This window comes from Chlamydotis macqueenii, chromosome 18 (genome assembly GCF_036417535.1).
Source record: "Chlamydotis macqueenii isolate bChlMac1 chromosome 18, bChlMac1.mat, whole genome shotgun sequence".
NCBI lineage: Eukaryota > Metazoa > Chordata > Aves > Otidiformes > Otididae > Chlamydotis > Chlamydotis macqueenii.
Genome location: NC_141573.1, coordinates 1,290,450 through 1,308,619, shown reverse-complemented (window position 1 = coordinate 1,308,619; position 18,170 = coordinate 1,290,450). Strand labels below are relative to the sequence as shown.

Sequence of the window (18,170 nt, the reverse complement as noted above, 5' to 3'; positions counted from 1 at the left end):
GAAACGGATTCAGATTCAACAAAAAGAAGAAATTTTTTACACTGAGCGTGGTAGAACACTGGCCCGGGTTGCCCAGAGAGGCGGTGGATGCCCCATCCCTGGAAACATTGCAGGCCAGGTTGGCCGGGGCTCTGAGCGACCTGATCTGGTTGGAGATGTCCCTGCTGCTGGCAGCGGGGTGGCACTGGGTGGGCTGTAACGCTCCCTCCCCACCCAAACCGCCCCGTGATTCTGTGAGATGGGGCTGGGGGGTTTGGGTGGCAGCACGTGAAGAAATACGCGACGTCCCGGCGGCGTTCGGCTGGGAACGCGGCTCGGCTCTCCCTGCGCCACGGCCGCTTCTGGACGGCTTCTCGGCAGAGGCTGGGAGCGAGCGGCGGGGGAAGGAGCCCTCGGGAGCTGCGCGGCTGCTTCTCCAGTGCCGCTGCGCGAGGCGGGGCGCGGGGTGAGCTGAACCCCCCGGCCTCGGCAGAAGGGGCCGTTCTGGGCTCGCGTCGTCCTCTGCCAGCCGCAGGCTGCGCGCGGCGCGGAGCCCGGCCTGGGGATCGGGGCTGTTCTCAGCTTGGGCGTCTGCTGGCCGTGAAGAGAGGGTCCACGGGCGTAAATGGGGCAGCGGGGCACGGGACGGCCGGGGCGCGAGGTCAGGGTGGCGAGGAGGCGGCTGCTGGTGTGGGGCGCTGTGAGGAGCTCGCCTGGGGCCTCCCCAGGCCTCGCGTGCAGGGTCATTTAGCGTGCAGCAATGCGGAGGAAGGTGTTTTGTCCCACTTGAGAACGGTTACGGCTCCGCGTGCCGGCGTCCGTAGGAGACGGCTGGGAGCGGAGCGCGCGGTTTCCCTGCCGGACGAGGCTGGGTTTGCTCTGGTGCCTTCATCTCTCGGTCTGTGCTCTGCTTCCAGGCCCCTCCTCTCTGCGCGAGGATGAAGAGCACCCGCAGCAGCTCCTCCGCCCCGGGCGCCGGTGCCGGCACCGTGGACCTGAGCCTGACGGGCCTCCCCGCCCCGGTCTTGCGGCGCCCCAGCAGCGCCTCTCCCGCCAAGCACGTGGCGCGCTCCGTCTCGGTCACCGCCGACGGCAAACCGAAGAGGAACGCCTCTGGGGTGAGTCCTGGGCAGGAGAGGTGCCGCATCCCCGCGTCCCTCCTGCTGCGCGGGGGCAGGGAGGCGCGCGGGGGGGTTACGGGGTGCCTGGTGCACGCCCGCTCTCCCGGCTGCCGGACGCGGGGCCGCGCTGAGCCCGCGGGATGAGGTTTGAAGAGGAGCCCGGGCGGGAGGTGGCACTGGGAGGGCCCTGGAGCGTGTGGCATGGCTGGGTGTTACGGGGAGCGGCCGCGCCGCCGTCGGGAGGGAGAGGGGGCTGGTCCAGGCGCTGGTAGAGCTGCAGCTCTGGGTGCTGCGGAGCCACGGTCCCCAAATCCGATTGTCCTCAGCGATCGGCTGCCCGTCAGGTCTCTTCTCAACCCGTTACCAGACGCAGAAGGGCAACGGGAGAGTGTCCGGCTTCGCTCTCTTGCCTCCCTTGCCCGTCACCTCCCTGTGCTGATTTCCTTCTGGAAGCTCCCCAGTTCCTGGTAGCTTCTGCCAGATGCGGTTTCGGGCCCAGCCTGTGCCCTGCCGAGCACCCTCCGCTCCTGCCGGGCTCCGCAGAGCTGGGGGCTCGGTGTCTCGCTGAGCGGGGGTTTCGGTCAGTGCTTTCTCAGCAGAAGGAACGAGCCCCGGGTGCTTGCTTGCCGGGTCCAGCCTTGGCAGGCTTCCTGCTCCTTCCCGGGGTGGGTAACGGGCACGGCGGGTAACGAGCCGGGAGCTCACGCAGACGGATGCGTTTCTGCTGGCTCAGCAGCAGCGCGGGAGCCTGAGAGGCAGCGCAGGCGCGGGGATGTCGGCGGCGCCGTGCCGGGGCTGTGCTGGAGGGGCGAAGCGCGGCACCACCGGTTGGGCTGTTTTAGGGTGCCTGGCTCACAGGGGGGAGGGAGCCTGTCCGGGCCAGGCGGCCCAGCTCCACCTGCCCGCCCCTCTCCGTAACACCGCTGCTGAATCCCGCGCTCTCCTCCACAGGACGATGCAGGGTCCCGGGCGATGAACAACCTCCGGCGCTCCAACAGCACCACGCAGGTCAACCCGCGGGTGAACGGCGCGCGCAGGTACGGCTCCAGCCACGCGCGGGTCCGGATGGGGCTGCGGGAAACCTCGCTGGTCTGTCCGACCTCTCCTGTCCTGAGAGGGAACCAGAACCCTTCGAAACTCTGCGTTAAGCTCTGTCCTACGCACCCAGGGTTACAACCTGCCCTTGGAGAGCCAAGGTCTGGGGTTTTGTTTGGGTTTTTCTTGGAGCGGAGGCCGCTTGATTAGGATTTGGGGAAGCAGAGTGTGTTTCTGTGGCTGGGAAGTGTCACAAGAGACGCTCAAATGAATTCCAAGAGGCGGGACCGTTCACGTACAGCGGCACCTCATGGACCCCCCGGGCCGCGCTGGGCCGTGTTAGGAGATGGAAGTTCTCCTTCTGTCTCCAGCGAGCTCCTGGGGCTGTCTGCGTGGTGACTTCCCCTTCCCTTGTAGCCCTGGGCCCATCCCTTTGATGGATTCTACCCCTGCAGATCGTGCTGAGGTCCAGAGCTCTGTGCAAGAGCGAGTCGTTGATAGGTTTTGTGGCGGTGGGGTGGTTCCCCAGCCCTTTCTGCCCCGTGTCATGGCAGCAGGCAGTAGGTGTCCCTCGCCTCGACGCTTCTCGCTGCGGCAGCCTGTGTGGGATGAGAACCCTGCTCTCGCTGTCTCGTTGCCGCGTGTCTGCGTGCGATATTAACTCCAGGACGCGTGTTTTCTCCTTGTCTCTGCCCTCCCTGGGTTTGGGCTAAAGCTCAGAGCAGACCGGAGACTTCCTGGCCTTCTTTGAGAGCGATTCTGGGGGAAGAAAGAAAATACCCAGCCTGAGCAAAACCTCCCCAGAAAAGAAAACCACCTGGAACATCTTGGTGAGGACGGTGGCCTCCTGGGGCGGGTGGGCTGTCGGCCCTGCCTGCCTGAGGGGTCGGTGGAGCAGTGGGAGGGTTTGGGGTGGTACGGCGCGGCCGGGGCGGCCGGGCTGGCCCTTCCTCGGCCAGCAGTCAGAGCTGGCGCGGCTCAGGTGGCCGGCGTGCTTGGCTGGTCCTCTGGCCTGCACTGGCCTTGCGTCTGACCCAGCGCTTCCGGCCCGTCACCTCCGTGCTCCTGGCTTCTCGGGGAGGCAGGCAGAGCTGCAGGCAAAGCCGCGAGGCACGAGGAAGAGTGGTGTTTGGGGACGTGGCTTTGGTGTTTGGGGACGTGGCTTTGGCCCTTGCCTGTGTTGGTAACTGCTGGCTCCTCGGCAGGACGATCAGCCGCGAGCGTTCCTGGGCCCCCCCGGCTCCCGCGGCGCTGAGCCACCCGCGGGCATGAGGAGGAAAGAAGCCACCGTGCTCCTGGCAGCCAACTTCACCGCCAACAATCGGTAGGAGGGGCGGCGCTGAGCCGGAGCCGGTCTGGCGCGGGGAGGAACTACGCGGAGAAAACGGCCGGGCAGAGGAGGGGGTGCCGGTGCTCTGCCGCTGACAGGGCACGAGGGTCGAGCACGGGGCAGACCGATGACGGTGTGCCAGGGTGGCTGGCCAGGACGCGGTTGGGAGAGACTGCTCTAGGAAAGGGAACGAGTAAAACCTGAGCTCTTCAGGGCCAGGAGAGACTTAAGCCAGGACTGTGTAGAATCACCTGGACGGCAGGCGGTTAGCTCTGCTCGGGCTGTGCCTCAGGTAACGGCTACCTGAGCCTCTCGTGAGGCCTCGCCTTGGGGCCGCTCCAGACGGTCACGGTTGGGTTGAGAGTTGCCACGCAGGGAGCGTCCGCGGCGCGTGCTGTCCCCTTTGGATCCAGCCGGTCCTAACGCCTCGCCTTCTCTCCACAAAAGGAGCAACAAGGGTGCGATGGGCAACTGCGTCACCACCATGGTGCACAACAACTACTCCACCACCGAGAAGGGCCCTGTGCCCAAGAGCTCCAACCAGGCGCCCAGCTCCCTCAAGTAAGCGTGGTGAGGTCCCGGCTCGGTGGCCGCGCTGCCCCCGTGTTCCTGTGCAGGCGTGGCACGGATGGTGCCAGGATGGTGCCAAGCAGCTTCACCTTTTCCTTAGCAACATTGTCAAAGCGACCTCAAACGAGGACGGCGAGAGCAGCAGCTTTGTGAAGTCTCAGAAGAATTTCTCCAGCAACAACATCACGCCCCGCAACAACAACAGCAGCCCGCCCCGAAGGAGGGAGGTGACGGAGGAGGAGGCGGAGAGGTGAGGCGGAGGACGGTGCCGGTGGCGGGGTGAGCTCCAGGGGAGCTGGTACAGGTTCGTCCCTGTCCTGTGGGGCTCCAGATTTGGGAAGAGCCCCTCTTAGCGCACCCGCAGCGCCTGCTTCACCCTCGCTGTGACTTGGCTCTGCGCTTTGAGTTCTCCTCGTCAAAGGCACGAGTTCCTCCCAGTGCCAGCCCGGGAGACGGCCTGGCTGAGTCGGGGCGCGAGGGGACAGAACGAGTCCCGCGTGCGCAGCCTGCGCTCTGCGGCAGCGGGCCGGGCCGGTGCGGCCGAGGAGGACGGCGTGGCCGCGCTGAGCCTCCCTCTCCCCGCAGGTTCATCCAGCAGGTCAACCTGGCCGCTGTCACCATCCAGCGCTGGTACCGGCGCCACTCGCAACGGCGCAGGGCGGGAGCTGCGGCTCTGAGGCGCTTGCTGGCTTCCCAAAGAGAGGTGGGTCCTGCCGCTGCCTCGTAGCACAGGCCCTCTGACACCCGTGTCCCGCTCGCCTCGCTGGGGGGAGAGTTTGGGTCCCTGTAGTCGCCAGACCCTCCGACTGAGCCCTGCGCTGTGGGAGATGAGGGGGCTTTGCCTTTCCATCTGGCCCGGCCCTTGCAGCCCCGAGAGCTGAGGAGGGTCCCGTCCCGCAGAGACGCAGCGGGGAAGCGTGGGTTTGGCTCCAGGAGGAGTTCGGGCCGGGAGCCCCCAGCCTCGGCGCTGCACGGCTCCGCTCTCCCAGCTCCCTTCAGCTGCGTGCCGGCGGGCGCTTGGCAGCGGCAGCACAAATCCCGCGGAATTCTCCTTGTCTCGGACGCGCTCGTGGCCAGAGGAGGGCTGCCCTGTCTCAGCTCATTGTAGCGAGTCAGTAACGAGCCGGCTCCTCGGAGAGCGACAAGTCATCTGCAGCTATTTGTGTTTCTTTGTGTTTAATTATTTATCCCAACAACAAAGAGCACCATGGCTCTTGCATGCGAGAGTCTATTTTTAAGCCCTGTCTCCTCGAAGGTTTCAGACCCAGATGACTAATAATTACACGTTGTAGCTGAAGAAAATCACCTTCTCTAAAGTGGGGCTTTTCTGAGGGCTCTTCACGCGCACGGAGGGGAGAGGAGGGGGGATGGAAGGGCCGGACAAGGGGTGACCTCGGGTGCACTGTGCCCTTTCCCTCTTCTCTGCTGTGGGTGGTGGGTGCTGGAGAGCTCTCGGTAACGTTTTTGACCCTCCTCTCTGGAAGGAAAGGCAGCAGCGGATGGAGGAAGGGAACATCCTGGATTTGCAGGAGAGGAAGGACGAGGAACGCCGGAAGATCCGAGAGGAGAAGGCGCGCCTGGCCCGACGCGCTGCCATCCAGGTAGGGACAAGGCAAGGCCCGCGTGAGGCAAGCTTGTTGGCATCTTCTTGAGAGGCAGCGCGTGGGCCGCTCCTCTGCATCTCCTGGGGCTTTGCTCAAAGCAGAGCTGGAGCCAGCCTTGGAAGTGGAGTGCTCCCTGCGGAGACGGAGGTGCCGGAGAGCGGTTTCCTGTTGTGCTCTGCCAAGCCCTGGCAGCTCATCCGGAGCTGGTTTCGATCTAGTTCTTGGGGAAAGGGCGACCGCGTTGGAACAGGGAGACTGGAACTGCAGCTCCTCGGAGAGTGCCCCGGCGCAGGGACCCTCCTCGGCAGCTGGGTCCCCCGGGGCGGGCTGAGCTCCGCGCTGTGCCCGCGGGCGGGAAGCACCTTGCCGTCTTCACCCCGCTCTCGCAGCTCCGGCTGCAGCAGGAAGGGGCCGGTGCTCCTGCGGCACGGATGAGGGGCTGGCACAGGCTACGGGGAGCTGCATGTTGGCTTGCGGAGTGGCCGAAGGTTGCTTTAACACCCTGGTTTCTCTTTGCCCTAAATGGAATCGTGTTTTCTCGGGGGAGTCAGGGGAGACGCAGCAGTGAGCAGCTGGAAGACGGCAGAACGCTGCCGCGGCCTTGCAAACACGTGCTCGTGCCTTAAGCGGCTTCCCCAGGCTCGGCTGCGGCAGCCCCCGGGCGCTGTGGCGTTGCCGCGCTGTGCGGTGCCTGGCCCTCGGGATCTGGAGCCCGTTACGGAGCAGCGGAGGATGCCGCGCAGGGGCGTGTGAGCAGCCCTTGTTCCACATGGAGCTGGCGAGACCCTGGCTGCCAGCTCCCCTCTGCTCGGAGCGGTGAAGACGGAGCTGTTGCTCCTTCCTCTCAGCAGAGCCGTCCTTGAGAACCCTTCAGCAGCAGGCGTGCGGGCCGTCGCTGTCTCTCGGGCCCTTGCGAGCACTCAAAGCAGCACAGGCGGGTGTCAGAGCACGCCCCGGGCCGGGCACGACGCTGACGGCTGGTCTGTTCCCGCAGGAGCTGCACCAGAAAAGGGCCCAAAAGGCTTCGGACGCAAAGCGCTTGGCAGAAGAAGAGCTGGCGCTGCTGAAGGAGAGCAGAAGGGTGGCAAAGAGGAAGGCTGCCAAACCCGCGTCTGCAAGGAACGTCAGCCCGGCCAGCAGCGTCACCAAGGCCAATAACGCCGGTGAGCCCCTTCCGCAGGTCTCCTGCACTCTGGGAGCCGTGCGTGACACGAGGGGGACGGAGGGGCGGCTCTCGCTCAGGGGAGCTGCTGCGGAGGGGCTGTTGCTGTAAGTACCTGAGAGCAGTCTGGTTCCTGCAGAGGCCAATTGCCACCCGGTGGCTGCGGAGCCAGAAGAAAGCGGTCTCGCAGAGCTTGGCTCCGCGCCCTCGCGGGACCCTGGAGCAGAGGACAAGCTGCAGGTGGGTCTGGCTGTGCCTTGGGGCACCAGCTGTTCTGCCGGGGCGACTTTGGAGCCGTCGCTGGCTTCTGGAGAGATCCGGGATCCAGCAAACTCTACGGCAAGCTGCACCTTCCTCCCCTCCAGGACGTGAGCTCCAGAGAGACGGGTGGCGAGGATGTGGAGACGGTGGTGACTGCTGTCAGCAGGGCTCAGTCCAGGGTCACCCTCAGTGAGCTGCTGGACACGCTCAGGCTGTTGGAGGAAGAGCCGGAGCTGCTGCCCCCGCCGAAGGGCTTCAGGAAGGACAGATACGCCTGGATGGAAGGGGTAGGCAGAGGGCCGAGGCCGCTCGCATCCGTCCCCAGACGGCGACGGCTGCCTGGTGAGAGCGGGTTCCGCCACGGGCTGCCTTCTCCCAGCGCTTGCTGCGGGGTGGAGGGCGAGAAACGCGGTTGGTTCACTGCTGGAGAGCAGCGGAGGAGTTTGGTGCAGCTGGGGCTTGGGCGTCAGCAAGGAGGAGCAAAACCGCGCGAGGGCTGTGGCGGGAGCGGGGTGAGCACAGAGGACAAGGCTGGTTACTGGGGTGCGGTGGGAGGACTGGGCTCCAGCGATGGAGAAGAGCCGGCACCTCTTCTCCCGAGCCTTCCCTGGGTGCTCACGTACAGCCGTGTCTGTCCAGCAGGAGCCCAGCTCCAATTCCCTGACTGCTGATAACCTGGAGAAGTTTGGGAAGCTGAACCACTCCCCGGGGGTCCCCGAGGACGGGGCCCTGCTCTCGGAGGCCAAGCTCCAAAGCATCATCAGTTTCCTGGATGAGATGGAGAAGTCGGAGCAGGAGAGGCCCAGGTCGGCCGCCTCGGCCACGCAGCGGGAGGTGAGCGCTGAGGCGAGAGCCACTCCGGATTGGAGAGGTGGGGCTCCCGTCTCCTTGTCCTGGTGCCAGGTGGTTCCCACCGCCTTTTCATTGCTTTTTTTCCCCTGTTGCAGGGTCTCCTGTCGGAAGAGGAGCTGGCTCACTTGGAGCAGGCGTCAGCTGTTGCCACGGAGGTGACGAGCTCCATCATGAGGCTGAAGCTGGAGGTGGAGGAGAAGAAGCGAGCCATCAGCCTGCTGCAGACCGCCCTGGTGCGTGAGCCAGATGCTCTTGCTTGCTGGGGAACGGAGAGGGGGAGCCCTCAGCAGATGTTTCCCAGGGCAGTGGCTTTGAAGCACAAAATCAGAGCTCTGCGAATAGCGATTCCCATCTGCGTCCCCAGCAAAGCACTGCAGCGTTCCCAGAGCCAGCGCCGAGGGGCTGGAGGCTGCCGGGCACGTGCGCTCCCTGTCACTCTTAGCGTGGGAAAGACATGCAAGGTCCTTCCCATTCTGGTGTGGGCTTCCCTCTGCTTTCTCCGTGCTGCCCGCCCGGCTTTGAAAGCCTTCCTCGCCCTGCCCTCCCTGGCAGCTGCCTGCCGGCTCCAGGCACCCTCGCTCGGGACCTGGCTGAGCTCTTCCTCTGTCCCGCGGGGGTTTGGGTGCTGTTGCTGGCTGGAGGTGTGTACCGGGGACTTAATTTGGCTCTGTTCCTCACCGTTCTGGCCCGGCAGTGCCTTCTGGGTTCTGCAGTTGTGCTGTGTACATGTGCTGGTGTAACTTTTCCCTCTAACGTCGCGTGGCTGTTTCTCCCTGCGCCCAAAAGGCTCAGCAGAGAGAGCTGACTGTCCGGCACGTCAAACAGACCGAGAAGGAGCTCGGCCACCAGCTCAAGCTGCAGAGGGAACAGTATGAGGCAGCTATCCAGAGGCACCTGACCTTCATCGACCAGGTGATCTCCCATCCCAGCTCCCGCTTCTTCCGCAGCCGGAGGTGGAGGTGGCTGTACCCCGCCTGACGCCTTTTCGTCGCCCTGCGCAGCTCATTGGTGATAAGAAGGCGCTGAGCGAGAGGTGTGAGGCTGTGGTGGCCGAGCTGAAACAGGTGGACCAGAAGTATGGCAAGAAGATCACGCAGATGCAGGAGCAGCACGAGCTGGTGAGACAACAGGGAGGGTGGAGGGGCGAGGAGGGGAGATGTGCCGCGGCCAGAGGGGCTCTGCTCGGAAAGCCACTTCCCACGCGTCCTGCTGTGGGCAGAGCTCTTCCCCAGCCCGGGGGGGCGGCCGGGGGACCCGGCTTTGGCAGGGGTGAAAGCAGGCGCTGGCACAAACCAGAGGAATTTGTTCCTGTGGCCGTATCCTCTTGAGCCGGGTGAATTCCCGCCGCCTTCGCAGGGGCAGGGGTGCTCTCAGCTAAACGAGGATAAGGTTATAGGGGAGCACGGGGCGGGTGAGCAACAGTAACAGGCCTCTGGGTTTTGCTGGGCTGTGGCCCTGCCCAGCACGCAGGCACACATGGGGCTATTTTCCCGGCGAGGACGTGCTGCCTGCTCCTGGGAGCTGGCTGGCAGCTTCCCTCGGGAGCGCGCAGGGAGCTCCTCTCCTGCATACGGCGACAGCTCGGCTCGCCCTGCGCCGGTTCTGGCAGGACGGCAGCACTGCCGGCTCGCGGCTCGGCCTGGCTCCGCTGCCCCGGTCCCTGCTCGCCCTCGGCCTTGCAGCCGAGCTCAGGGCACGCTCACGCACAAAGCGACGGCTTGCTTTGCCTTAATTTTTAAGCCTGGGTTTTGAGCCCAGCTGGGAGAAAGAAGGCAGCGCAGTATTGCTGTGCTTGGTGCGCGGAGGGGCCCCTTCCCGTGGAGGGATGGGGCTGGGTTTGCTGCTGCAGCCTGCGCGGGGCAGAGGAGGTGCCCCCGTTACCTCTCGCTCCCCGCTCGCAGCGGTGGGAGCAGACTGGGAACCGTCTCTGCTCCCTGGCCGCTTCATTGTCCCCGCTCCCGGTGAGCCGGGCTCCGGCCGTGCGGCACGCTCCCCGGCAGTGCTGCGGTCCCCGTGCCGGAGCTGCGGTCCCTGGCAGTGCTGCGGTCCCCGTGCCGGAGCTGCGGTCCCCAGCAGTGCTGCGGTCCCCGTGCCGGAGCTGCGGTCCCCAGCAGTGCTGCGGTCCCCGTGCCGGAGCTGCGGTCCCCGGCAGGGCTGCGGTCCCCGTGCCGGAGCTGCGGTCCCCAGCAGTGCTGCGGTCCCCGTGCCGGAGCTGCGGTCCCCGGCAGGGCTGCGGTCCCCGTGCCGGAGCTGTGGTTGCCGGCGGTGCTGCCGGGCCCTCGGTGCATCAGTAGAACCGCCGGTTTGGCAGCGCCTCCCTCGCTCCCTGGGACCCCCGCTCCCCGCGCCCGCCCTGCCCGTGGCTCTCCTGTGCACGCGGCTGTCTGGCCTGGCCTCTCTCCCCTCTCCCCCGTGACTGCCATTCCCCTTCTCTCTCCACCCCCTTTCTTTCTCCCCAGGTCTGGCGCACTTTGGGCCCCTTTTGCGAGGTAAATGTGGTCTTTGCTCTTTTTTTTTTTTTTTTTTTTTTTTTTGTGTGCCTTGCTCTTCTGCTCTCGCGCCCTGACCTGCTCCGGCTCCACGGGCACCTGCAGGTAGCGGGGCTGGGACGGGAGCTCCCTGTCGTCCCGTGCCATTTTCCTGCCCTTTTTCCCGAGCTGTGTGGCAGCCCCGTGCTATTCCCTGCTCGTCTCCGCACTGCGGCTGTTGGGTGTCCAGCCTCACGCTCGTCCTCCAGAGCTGTGACATGTCCCACGTCCCGCACGTGTTCATCATCTGCCCATGCCGAAACAGAGCCGTTTCTGGCCGCGCTGGGCCTTCCACCAGCCTGTGCCTTTCTCACCAGAGACCCCAGCACAGAAGTACGTGACCCCATGCTGGGGAAGAGCTCTGTGGGCAGCAGGGCCGAGTGTTTCTCCATTTTTTTGGCTGGAGAGGAGAGCCGGGGGTAAACGCAGGCAGAGGAGGAGGCGAGAGCAGCGGCTGTGCTGGAGCTGTGCGGCCTGCGGGTCTCTGAGGAGTTTTGGGGTGCCGCAGGAGCTTGGGCTGTGGTGGTTCCGCAGTGTTGGGAGGCCTGCCTGCCGTCCTGCCGGAGGGTTTTCCATGCCAGGGAGAGGGAAGGCTGGAGAAAGAAGCGTCTTCACGCACAACCCCGCGTTGCTGACAGATGGGCTGCCCTGTGCGCGGGGGCCGTCCGCAGCCCCGGTTCCCCTCTCTCCGCAGGCGCTCTCGTGTCCCAGCCAGCGCCCGCTTTCCCAAGGGTTTTGCTCTTTTCCCCCGCACTCAAAGTCTGCGGGGCAGCAGCAGCCCCATCCCGTGAGAGGGAGGAGAAGGCACTGGGAGAGCGTGTGGCTGCTTCTCTGGACTGGGAGAACGTGGCCGCAGCTGCGCGAGCGCACATCGGGCCGTCTGCTCTTGCCTGCAGCTTCCTCCTAACGGCCAGGCTCCCAGGCTAGCAGGTTTTCTCCTCTGCTTGTCTCTAAAGGTTCTCCATTTGCTTCCAAACAGGAGATTAAGAAACTGAAGGAACTGATGAGCACAACTGAGAAAATCAGGCGGGAGAAGTGGATTGATGAGAAAACCAAAAAGATCAAAGAGATCACTGTGAAAGGTACGGGCACGTTCCCCCGGCAGCGGCTGGGGCCAGGCTGGCGCAGGGGTCGCGTCCGTGCTGGGCCGGGAGAGGGGCTGCAGAAGCTGCTGGCAGCTCGGGGAAGGGCTGCTCAGCGTGGGCAGCCTCTGCTCCGTGTTTGAGATGCCAGAGGGCAAGGAAGTCCGTGCGTGCTCACCGTCCCGTTCTCACCAGCCCCTCTGTGCTAGTTGGTGTGTCCGCAGCCATCCAGGGCCAGGGGCACCGGCGTTGGGGTCCGGCCAGCCCCAGGGCCGCGCGGTGACTGTCCTCCCTGCTGCCCCAGGGCTGGAGCCGGAGATCCAGAAGCTCATCGCCAAGCACAGGCAGGACATCAGGAAGCTGAAGATGCTGCACGAAGCCGAGCTGCTGCAGTCGGATGAGCGGGCCGCCCAACGCTACGGCCGGCAGGCAGAGGAGCTGCGGGACCTGCTGGAGCGGGAGAAGGAGGAGCAGAGCCAGCGGGAGAGGGAGCTGGCCCGGCAGCGGTATGTTGTCACCGGAGGAGGCTTGAGGGCAGTTTGGGGCTCACAGCGTGGGGGTGGTGTCCAGCACCTGTGTGCCGGTGGGTTCTCAATATTTGCAGCAGTGAATATTCACGGGGAGCAGCCCCTTGCTCTCCGCCAGCCTGAGCTGGGAGATGGCAGTGAACCAGGGGCATCCTCCAGCAAAGGACCAGCCCCTGGGCGGCTGCAGACGGGACGGGACAGGATGGGATGGGACAGGACGGGATGGGGTGAAAAGGCAGACGAATGCCTGAAGCCAGGTGCGCCCCTGAGGCCGCTCTGCCCCGCAGGTGCGAGCAGCAGCTGGAGCAGGAGGAGCAGGCGCTGCAGCAGCAGCGACGCCGGCTCTACGCGGAGGTGGCCGAGGAGAAGGAGCGGCTCAGCCAGCAAGCGGCCAGGTGAGAGGGCTGGCAGCAGAGACCGCGTGGCGGCCAAGGGCTGGAGCTCGGGAACAGTGGGGCCGGTTTCCTCGGGTGGGAAGCGGGCTGGTGTTCGACAGGGGCCGTGGGGAAGCATCCCAAGGAGGGGGCGTGAGGCTGGGCCGGCGTGGACGTTGCGAGCTGCGGTCTGTGTGTGGGCAGGCAGCGAGCGGAGGCGGAGGAGCTGCGGCGGCAGCTGGAGGCGAGCAGCTCGGCCGTCACCAGGGCGCTGAAGGAGGAGTACGCGAAGGAGAAGGAGGAGCAGGAGAGGCGGCATCAGGTCTGGTTTTCCCCGCACCTCTGGGCCCCGGGTTATCCTTCCTGGGTGCAAGCAGTCCAGTCCCCAGTGCGTGGCTGCGGTGAGGCGTGCTGGCGCTGCTGAGCCCCGTGCCCTCACTGGGGCCATGCTGGGAGGCTGTGGCTGCCAGAACTGAGTGGTTGTTGTCTTGTTTCTCTGCAGACAGAAATGAATGTGCTGAAGGACCGGCTGGAGATGGAGAAGCAGGCCTGGGAGGCAAACTACATGAAGAAGGAGGTGACAGCAGGGGCTGCCCATCTCCAAAGGTGCCACCCTCGGGCTCCGAGAGGGACTGAGGCAGCGTTTGCCATCTCTGTCCCCAGGAAGCCTGGCTGCTCTCCCGGGAGCGGGAGCTGCGGGAGGAGATGAGGAAGGAGAGAGACAAAGAGATCGAGTTGGTGATCCAGCGCCTGGAGGCTGACATGTCCTCGGCCAAGGAGGAGTGCGAGAGGGCGGCAGAGAACAGGTAGCGGGAAAAGGGAGGAGGGAGCCCACGAGTCTCTGCTCCTCACAGCCTGGTCCCCTTCCCCAGAGCCCTGCGCGTCTCTGCAGCGAGCTCTGGGCACTGTAGCTTGTGGGTGTGAGCAGCGTTAGGGCAGGAAGGAGCAGCACGCAGGGACAAAGTCCTTGCTGCTGGGTCGCAGTCCCTCCTGCAGCACGGAGGTGGCGGGGATGGTCCCTGCCGTGCCGGGCTGAGCCAGGCTGCCTGTCCTCTCCTCCCGTCAGGATTAAGAGGATCCGAGACAAGTGCGAGGTAGAGCTCCAGGAGCTGGAGAGGTCCGAGCGGAAGCTGCAGGAGCGCTGCAATGAGCTGAAGGGGCGGCTGGCAGAGCTGGAAGGGGAGAGCATTCGTCTGCAGGGGCTGCTGAAGCACAAGGAGCAGGAGGTGGAGGAGATCCGGAAGGTGAGGGAGGAGCAGAGCCTGGGGCTTTGGCTCTTCTCGCTGCTCCATGCCCTGTCTGGCTCTGTCCCCTTGTGTCACCCTGTGCCTGTCAGTGCCTTGATGTCACCTCTCTGCCCTGCTGCAGGTGAAGGACCAGCTGGCCCAGGAGCGGAGCAGCCTGACGGAAGTGGTTCGGCAGGAGTTTGCCGACAGGCTGGTGGGGATGGAGGAGGAGAACAAACGGCTGAAGGCAGAGATGGTGGAGATGAGAGCCCGGCAGCGCCTGGAGCTGGACAGGGTTGTGCGGGAGAAGGAGAAAGAGCTGGAGGAGGTTCACAGGAGGTGAGGCTGCCGGGGCTTTGCTGCTGCGGGCTGGGCTCATACTGGGGGCTGCGAACGCGGAGCTGGCCTGGGGTGTGTCGCAGGAGCGTGTCTGCAGTGCTGCATCCTCAGGCATGGCGTACGGTGCTGTTGGGGCAAAACGGACAGCAGCCTCACCCCGCTGGCTGCCTGCTCAGCCACCATGGATCCTCTGGCCCACGTGGCTTCTAGCCTGCTCTGTGTCATCCTGTCCCCGGGGCCGCTCCTTTGCGTGCCTGGAGGACGCGAGTGTCGGGCGAGCAGCACAGCTCCGTCTGCGCTTCCTCCCTGGCAGGAGCTCTGCGAGCCGTCCGGGCTCACCCTCAGCTCTGTGATAGGTGTGATTGCAGCCATGGCATCTTGCTCTGCAGATCCGCTGCTCCAGAGCGGCCACGAAACCGATTTCCCACCCTGAAACGTAGGAGAGGGAGCAGTCGGCTGCTGGGTCTGGGCTCGGCAGGCCACTGCATGGCCAGGGAGGTTGAGGGCAGCTGTGACATCCCCAAAACGACATCCCCCAGGCGCTGGGCTGCACAGCACCCTGGGGACCTGCTTCACCGGGAGCAGGGGCTCGCGAGCGGGGCTGTGCCGTGGGGCAGTGCCGTGGGGCTGTGCTCCATCCTGCGCTCTCTGGGGAGACGGTGCTGGGAGCCAGGCTCAGCAGCAGTGTAAGGCTTCCCCTTCCCTCCAGTCTGCCTGCGGGGGAGGGATTTTGCGAGTGGAAGGAGAATCGGAAGGGGAAGCGCGTGGTCTCCTGCGGGAACTCTTTCTGCGTGGGGCAGAGCGCTGCGCTAAGGCTCCGGCGTGGTGCAGAGCCGTCGGTGTCTGTCAGAGCTGCTCACCGCCAGCAGCAGCGAGAGGCTGCTGTACGAGCAACGCAGAGCCTGTTGGCTTTCCCGGCTCCTGCCGAGTGATTCCCGCTCGCTCCGAGAGCCAAGGTCATCCGTTGCGTATGCGATAAGGAGGATCTCCTTTCCCCCCCGTCCCTCACATGCGGCTTGGGCTGTTGAAGCACAGAAGGTCTGGTGCTCCGAGCCGTGGGAGAGTCCAGCCGTGAGGCAGCAACCGTGGCCTTGAGAAATGGAAAGAAACTTAAAATCCCCTCGCTGCGGTTCTGTTCATTAATTAAGTCTCGTGTCACTAATGGCTCTTTCCTATGGATGACTCGATTCAAACTACGTAACGCTCAAAGGCGCTTCCAGTGTGTAATGGCTCCCCGCGCCCGGAGCCGCGGCTCTTTGGCTTGCTGCAGCGCGCCGGGTGCGGGGCGAGGGACTGCGCCTCCCCCAGTGCCAAAATCGCCCTCCTGGGTCCCCACGGGGTCCTCAGCCTCTCTGTGTCCGTCTGCTCAGGGTGAAGACGGCGGTCGCGAGGAAGGAGGAGAGCGTGAGCGGCCTTCGGAAGCAGTACGAAGTGAGTGAGGGGGCGGCCGGGCCCGGCCCCCTGCGCGTCCCGCCGCGGCTGTGCCGAGGGGCGCGGCGAGCTCTCCCTCTCGTGTGCTCTGTTGCAGGCGGCCGTGCAGAGAGCCGACCGCCTGGAAGCCCTCCTGGAGCAACAGCGGAAGCAGCTGCTGGCCGCCAAGTGACCACGGTGCCGTGCAGGGCTGCGGGCGCCCGCCGGACCCACGCTCGGGGGCAGCGCACAGCCGCGCGCGGGGGGCTGGGGTCGCGCTGTCCCTTCCCTCCCCTCCGCTCTTGTTGTTCGCAGCCCGGTCCCGGTGCCGCGGCCGCGAGCCTCGCCGGGGCGCTTGGCAGCCTTCGGGTGTTGGTGGGTGTGTTTTAACAGTAAATCCGCGCTGGTTTCTACAACCGTCCCTGCGCTCTGTGTCCCCTGCGGGAAGGGGGGGCCTCTGCCCCACTGCCGTCCGCGGCTTCTTTTTTTTCACCGGTGCGTTTGTCCCTCCCGGTGTGAGCGGGCGACAGACCCTCCCTACCCGTGTTCCTGCATCCCGAGAGCCTTCCCAGGGGTGGGATGCGTGGGACCTGCGCCTCGGGGCTGAGCCGGGGGGCCAGGAGCCTCCTCTTAGGAGCAGCTGGAGATTTGAAGGGCAGGACCGCTGTTCTGGGGGCCGGGCTGAGCCCCCCTGTTCCCGCTGGCTGGTGAGGGATGGGTGGACTGGGAGCTGCTGCCCAGCAGCCCGAGCGTGCGAGCGCTGGCTCCGACTGCGCCCAGCTCCCTGCTCTGGGCCTCGCGTCCCTCCTAAAATGAGATACCCGGACTGAGGGAGGGAGGTACGGCTGGGGCAGGACGTGGTCCTGCAGCCTCTGCCACCTGCAAATCTCTCAGCGCCCCGTGACAGCGCCGGGAAACGCCTGGGCTGAGCCGGCGGCATCTGTTTCCTCTCGGCGGGGAGCGTGCGAACGCTCCGCCGCAGCCTTTTCCCTCCAAGGAGGCCGGGGCTGGTGTGGAGGGCGAGCAGATGTCTGCTCATCCCCGTCCCAGGGTGTTTCTCATCCGGCCGGCCTGCGCTGGGTGGTGGGAGGTGGGAGGGGGGCTTCCCTCCGCCCCACGCAGCGCTGCCAGAGCCCCCTTCCTCCCGGGGAGACTGGGGCGCAGAGGGACCCTTGGTCACCCCTGGGAGCTGCGGAGGAGCTCGGCCGAGGGTGGCTGGGCCCTGCCTGGCTCCTTTCGGCTCGGGGCTGGGCTGGCTGAGCCGCGGCTGTGCCGCTCCCCGCTCGCCCCTCGCCCAGCTGCCCCTCTCAGCCCTCCGGACAAGCAGCGAGGCCGGGGAGGCGCACGCCGCCCTGTTCTGCCGGGAAAAGGCTGGGCACCGCGCTTGTTTTCACTGTTGTTGCTTTTTCTAACGACCGTTTCCTGAGCGCCGCTTCTGTCTTCCACCCCTTCGCAGCCTCCGCTCGGGCCAGCCGCAGCCTTTTGCCGGCGTCTCCCGCTCCATCCGAGCGCGGCCCCGGATGGCCAGTGCTGCGGTGAAATGATGTGAAATCTGGCGCGGGAGGAGAGGAGGGGATCGCTCCCCTCTCTGCCTGTCCCGGGGGCCTGTGTGCAGCTCTCCTGACGATGTGCAGGACGGCAGCACCCTCTGCCCCGTCCGGCATCCCCGGCTGTGGGGTGAGCACCTGCGCACGGTGCCCTGTGCGCCGGGCCCTGCGCCCGCAGCCTCCCCTGGGGCTCAGCCGTCCCCTGGGGCTCCGTCCCCCGGCACCTTCCCAGCCCTGCCCCTCCCCGGCATCGCCGAGGCCAATTTCTAGGCCAGTGCCCGGTTCAGGCATGAATAAATCAGCGGCATTGCATAACCGGGGATGCAGATTTTTGCCGGATGGCTGCCTGCGCCGTGCTGCTGCGCCAGCGCCCGACGTCCACCTCCCCGTGCCCCGGGGGTCCCCTGCGGCCCCAGCCCTGTCCCCGTCCCAGGGGCGTGGCGGGCGGTGAGCAAGGCCATCGGTGGCAGCGCGGCCATTGCGGGCTCTGCCGAAGATCCCCGATTCGGGACCCCCTCTCCCCTCGCCGGGATTCGGCAGGGTGAGCAGAGCCCCGCTGACTGCGGGGGGCCGGGAAGGAGGTCAGGAGCGCAGGGTGCTTTTGGCAGCCGCCGCGCAGAGATCGCGGCTCAAGCTGGTGTCTGCCCCGGAGCGGATTAGCCGCAGCTCCAGACAAGTCAGCCGGGAAGCCGGAGCGAGTTGGCAGGATCCGTGCGGGGTAATCTTCCCCTGCTAATTGGGGCGAGCGTGCTGCTCGCCTGCCCGAGACGCGGCAGTGGCGTGCCCGGCCGAGGAGGGGACGCCGCCAGCCGGTGCCACGCCGTGCCTTTGGCGGGACACAGGCCCCTGCCGGGGTGGGACCGTCCCTGCCACGGCCCTGAGCTCAGGGCTGCTCCCCGGGTGGTGCCTGGGGGCTCCTTGCCGGGGCTTTTGGCCCCGTTTCTTCTTTGGGATTTTCTCTTCACAGCCGCGTCAGAAAACTGCAAGGAGCCGGGGAGAGGGGCTCCCAGGGAGGGCAGGGCAAGCACACACACCATCCTGTCCTTGACCTTGTCCGCATCCCTCATCCTTATCCCATCCCTATCCCAGCTCCATCCCCAGCCCACCCCGTCCTTGTCCTTTTCCCATCCCGTCCCATCCCGCCCCAGACAGGCAGGATGGCAGGGACACTGGGTGTGGAGGCTGCCCTCCCTGGGGGGAGTCCTGCCACCCCCGACCACGCC

At 65.9% G+C, this 18,170-nt stretch overlaps 1 protein-coding gene across 3 annotated transcripts; it reads left to right on the top strand.

Annotated features, from left to right (window-relative positions):
* The first annotated feature begins 422 nt into the window (after positions 1-422).
* CEP131 (centrosomal protein 131) lies at positions 423-15,643 on the top strand. Of its 3 annotated transcripts, XM_086762687.1 has the most exons (27): positions 423-445; positions 897-1,097; positions 2,052-2,137; positions 2,851-2,965; positions 3,341-3,459; positions 3,913-4,026; positions 4,136-4,285; positions 4,621-4,738; positions 5,520-5,636; positions 6,634-6,802; positions 6,941-7,041; positions 7,167-7,349; positions 7,705-7,896; positions 8,010-8,147; positions 8,701-8,826; positions 8,916-9,032; positions 10,374-10,403; positions 11,422-11,524; positions 11,829-12,030; positions 12,339-12,446; positions 12,630-12,747; positions 12,928-13,002; positions 13,089-13,231; positions 13,492-13,669; positions 13,794-13,990; positions 15,361-15,421; positions 15,519-15,643. In XM_086762687.1, the coding sequence occupies exons 2-27, from the start codon at positions 918-920 to the stop codon at positions 15,591-15,593; spliced, it is 3,315 nt and encodes a 1,104-aa protein (XP_086618813.1). In that variant the 5' UTR covers positions 423-445; positions 897-917; the 3' UTR covers positions 15,594-15,643. The 3 variants fall into 3 exon arrangements, with proteins under 3 accessions (XP_086618813.1, XP_086618812.1, XP_086618811.1); XM_086762686.1 differs by lacking the exons at positions 423-445; positions 897-1,097; positions 10,374-10,403; XM_086762685.1 differs by lacking the exons at positions 423-445; positions 897-1,097; positions 10,374-10,403 and having other exon boundaries at positions 7,702-7,896.
* Positions 15,644-18,170: the final 2,527 nt, after the last annotated feature.

Excerpts from the sequence above, each read along its gene's own strand:
- CEP131 (XM_086762687.1), top strand. The coding sequence starts at position 918 with ATGAAGAGCACCCGCAGCAGCTCCTCCGCCCCGGGCGCCGGTGCCGGC. Across the intron at positions 8,827-8,915 it reads ACCTGACCTTCATCGACCAG|CTCATTGGTGATAAGAAGGC; the intron begins GTGATCTCCCAT and ends CGCCCTGCGCAG. Across the intron at positions 13,670-13,793 it reads AGGTGGAGGAGATCCGGAAG|GTGAAGGACCAGCTGGCCCA; the intron begins GTGAGGGAGGAG and ends GCCCTGCTGCAG.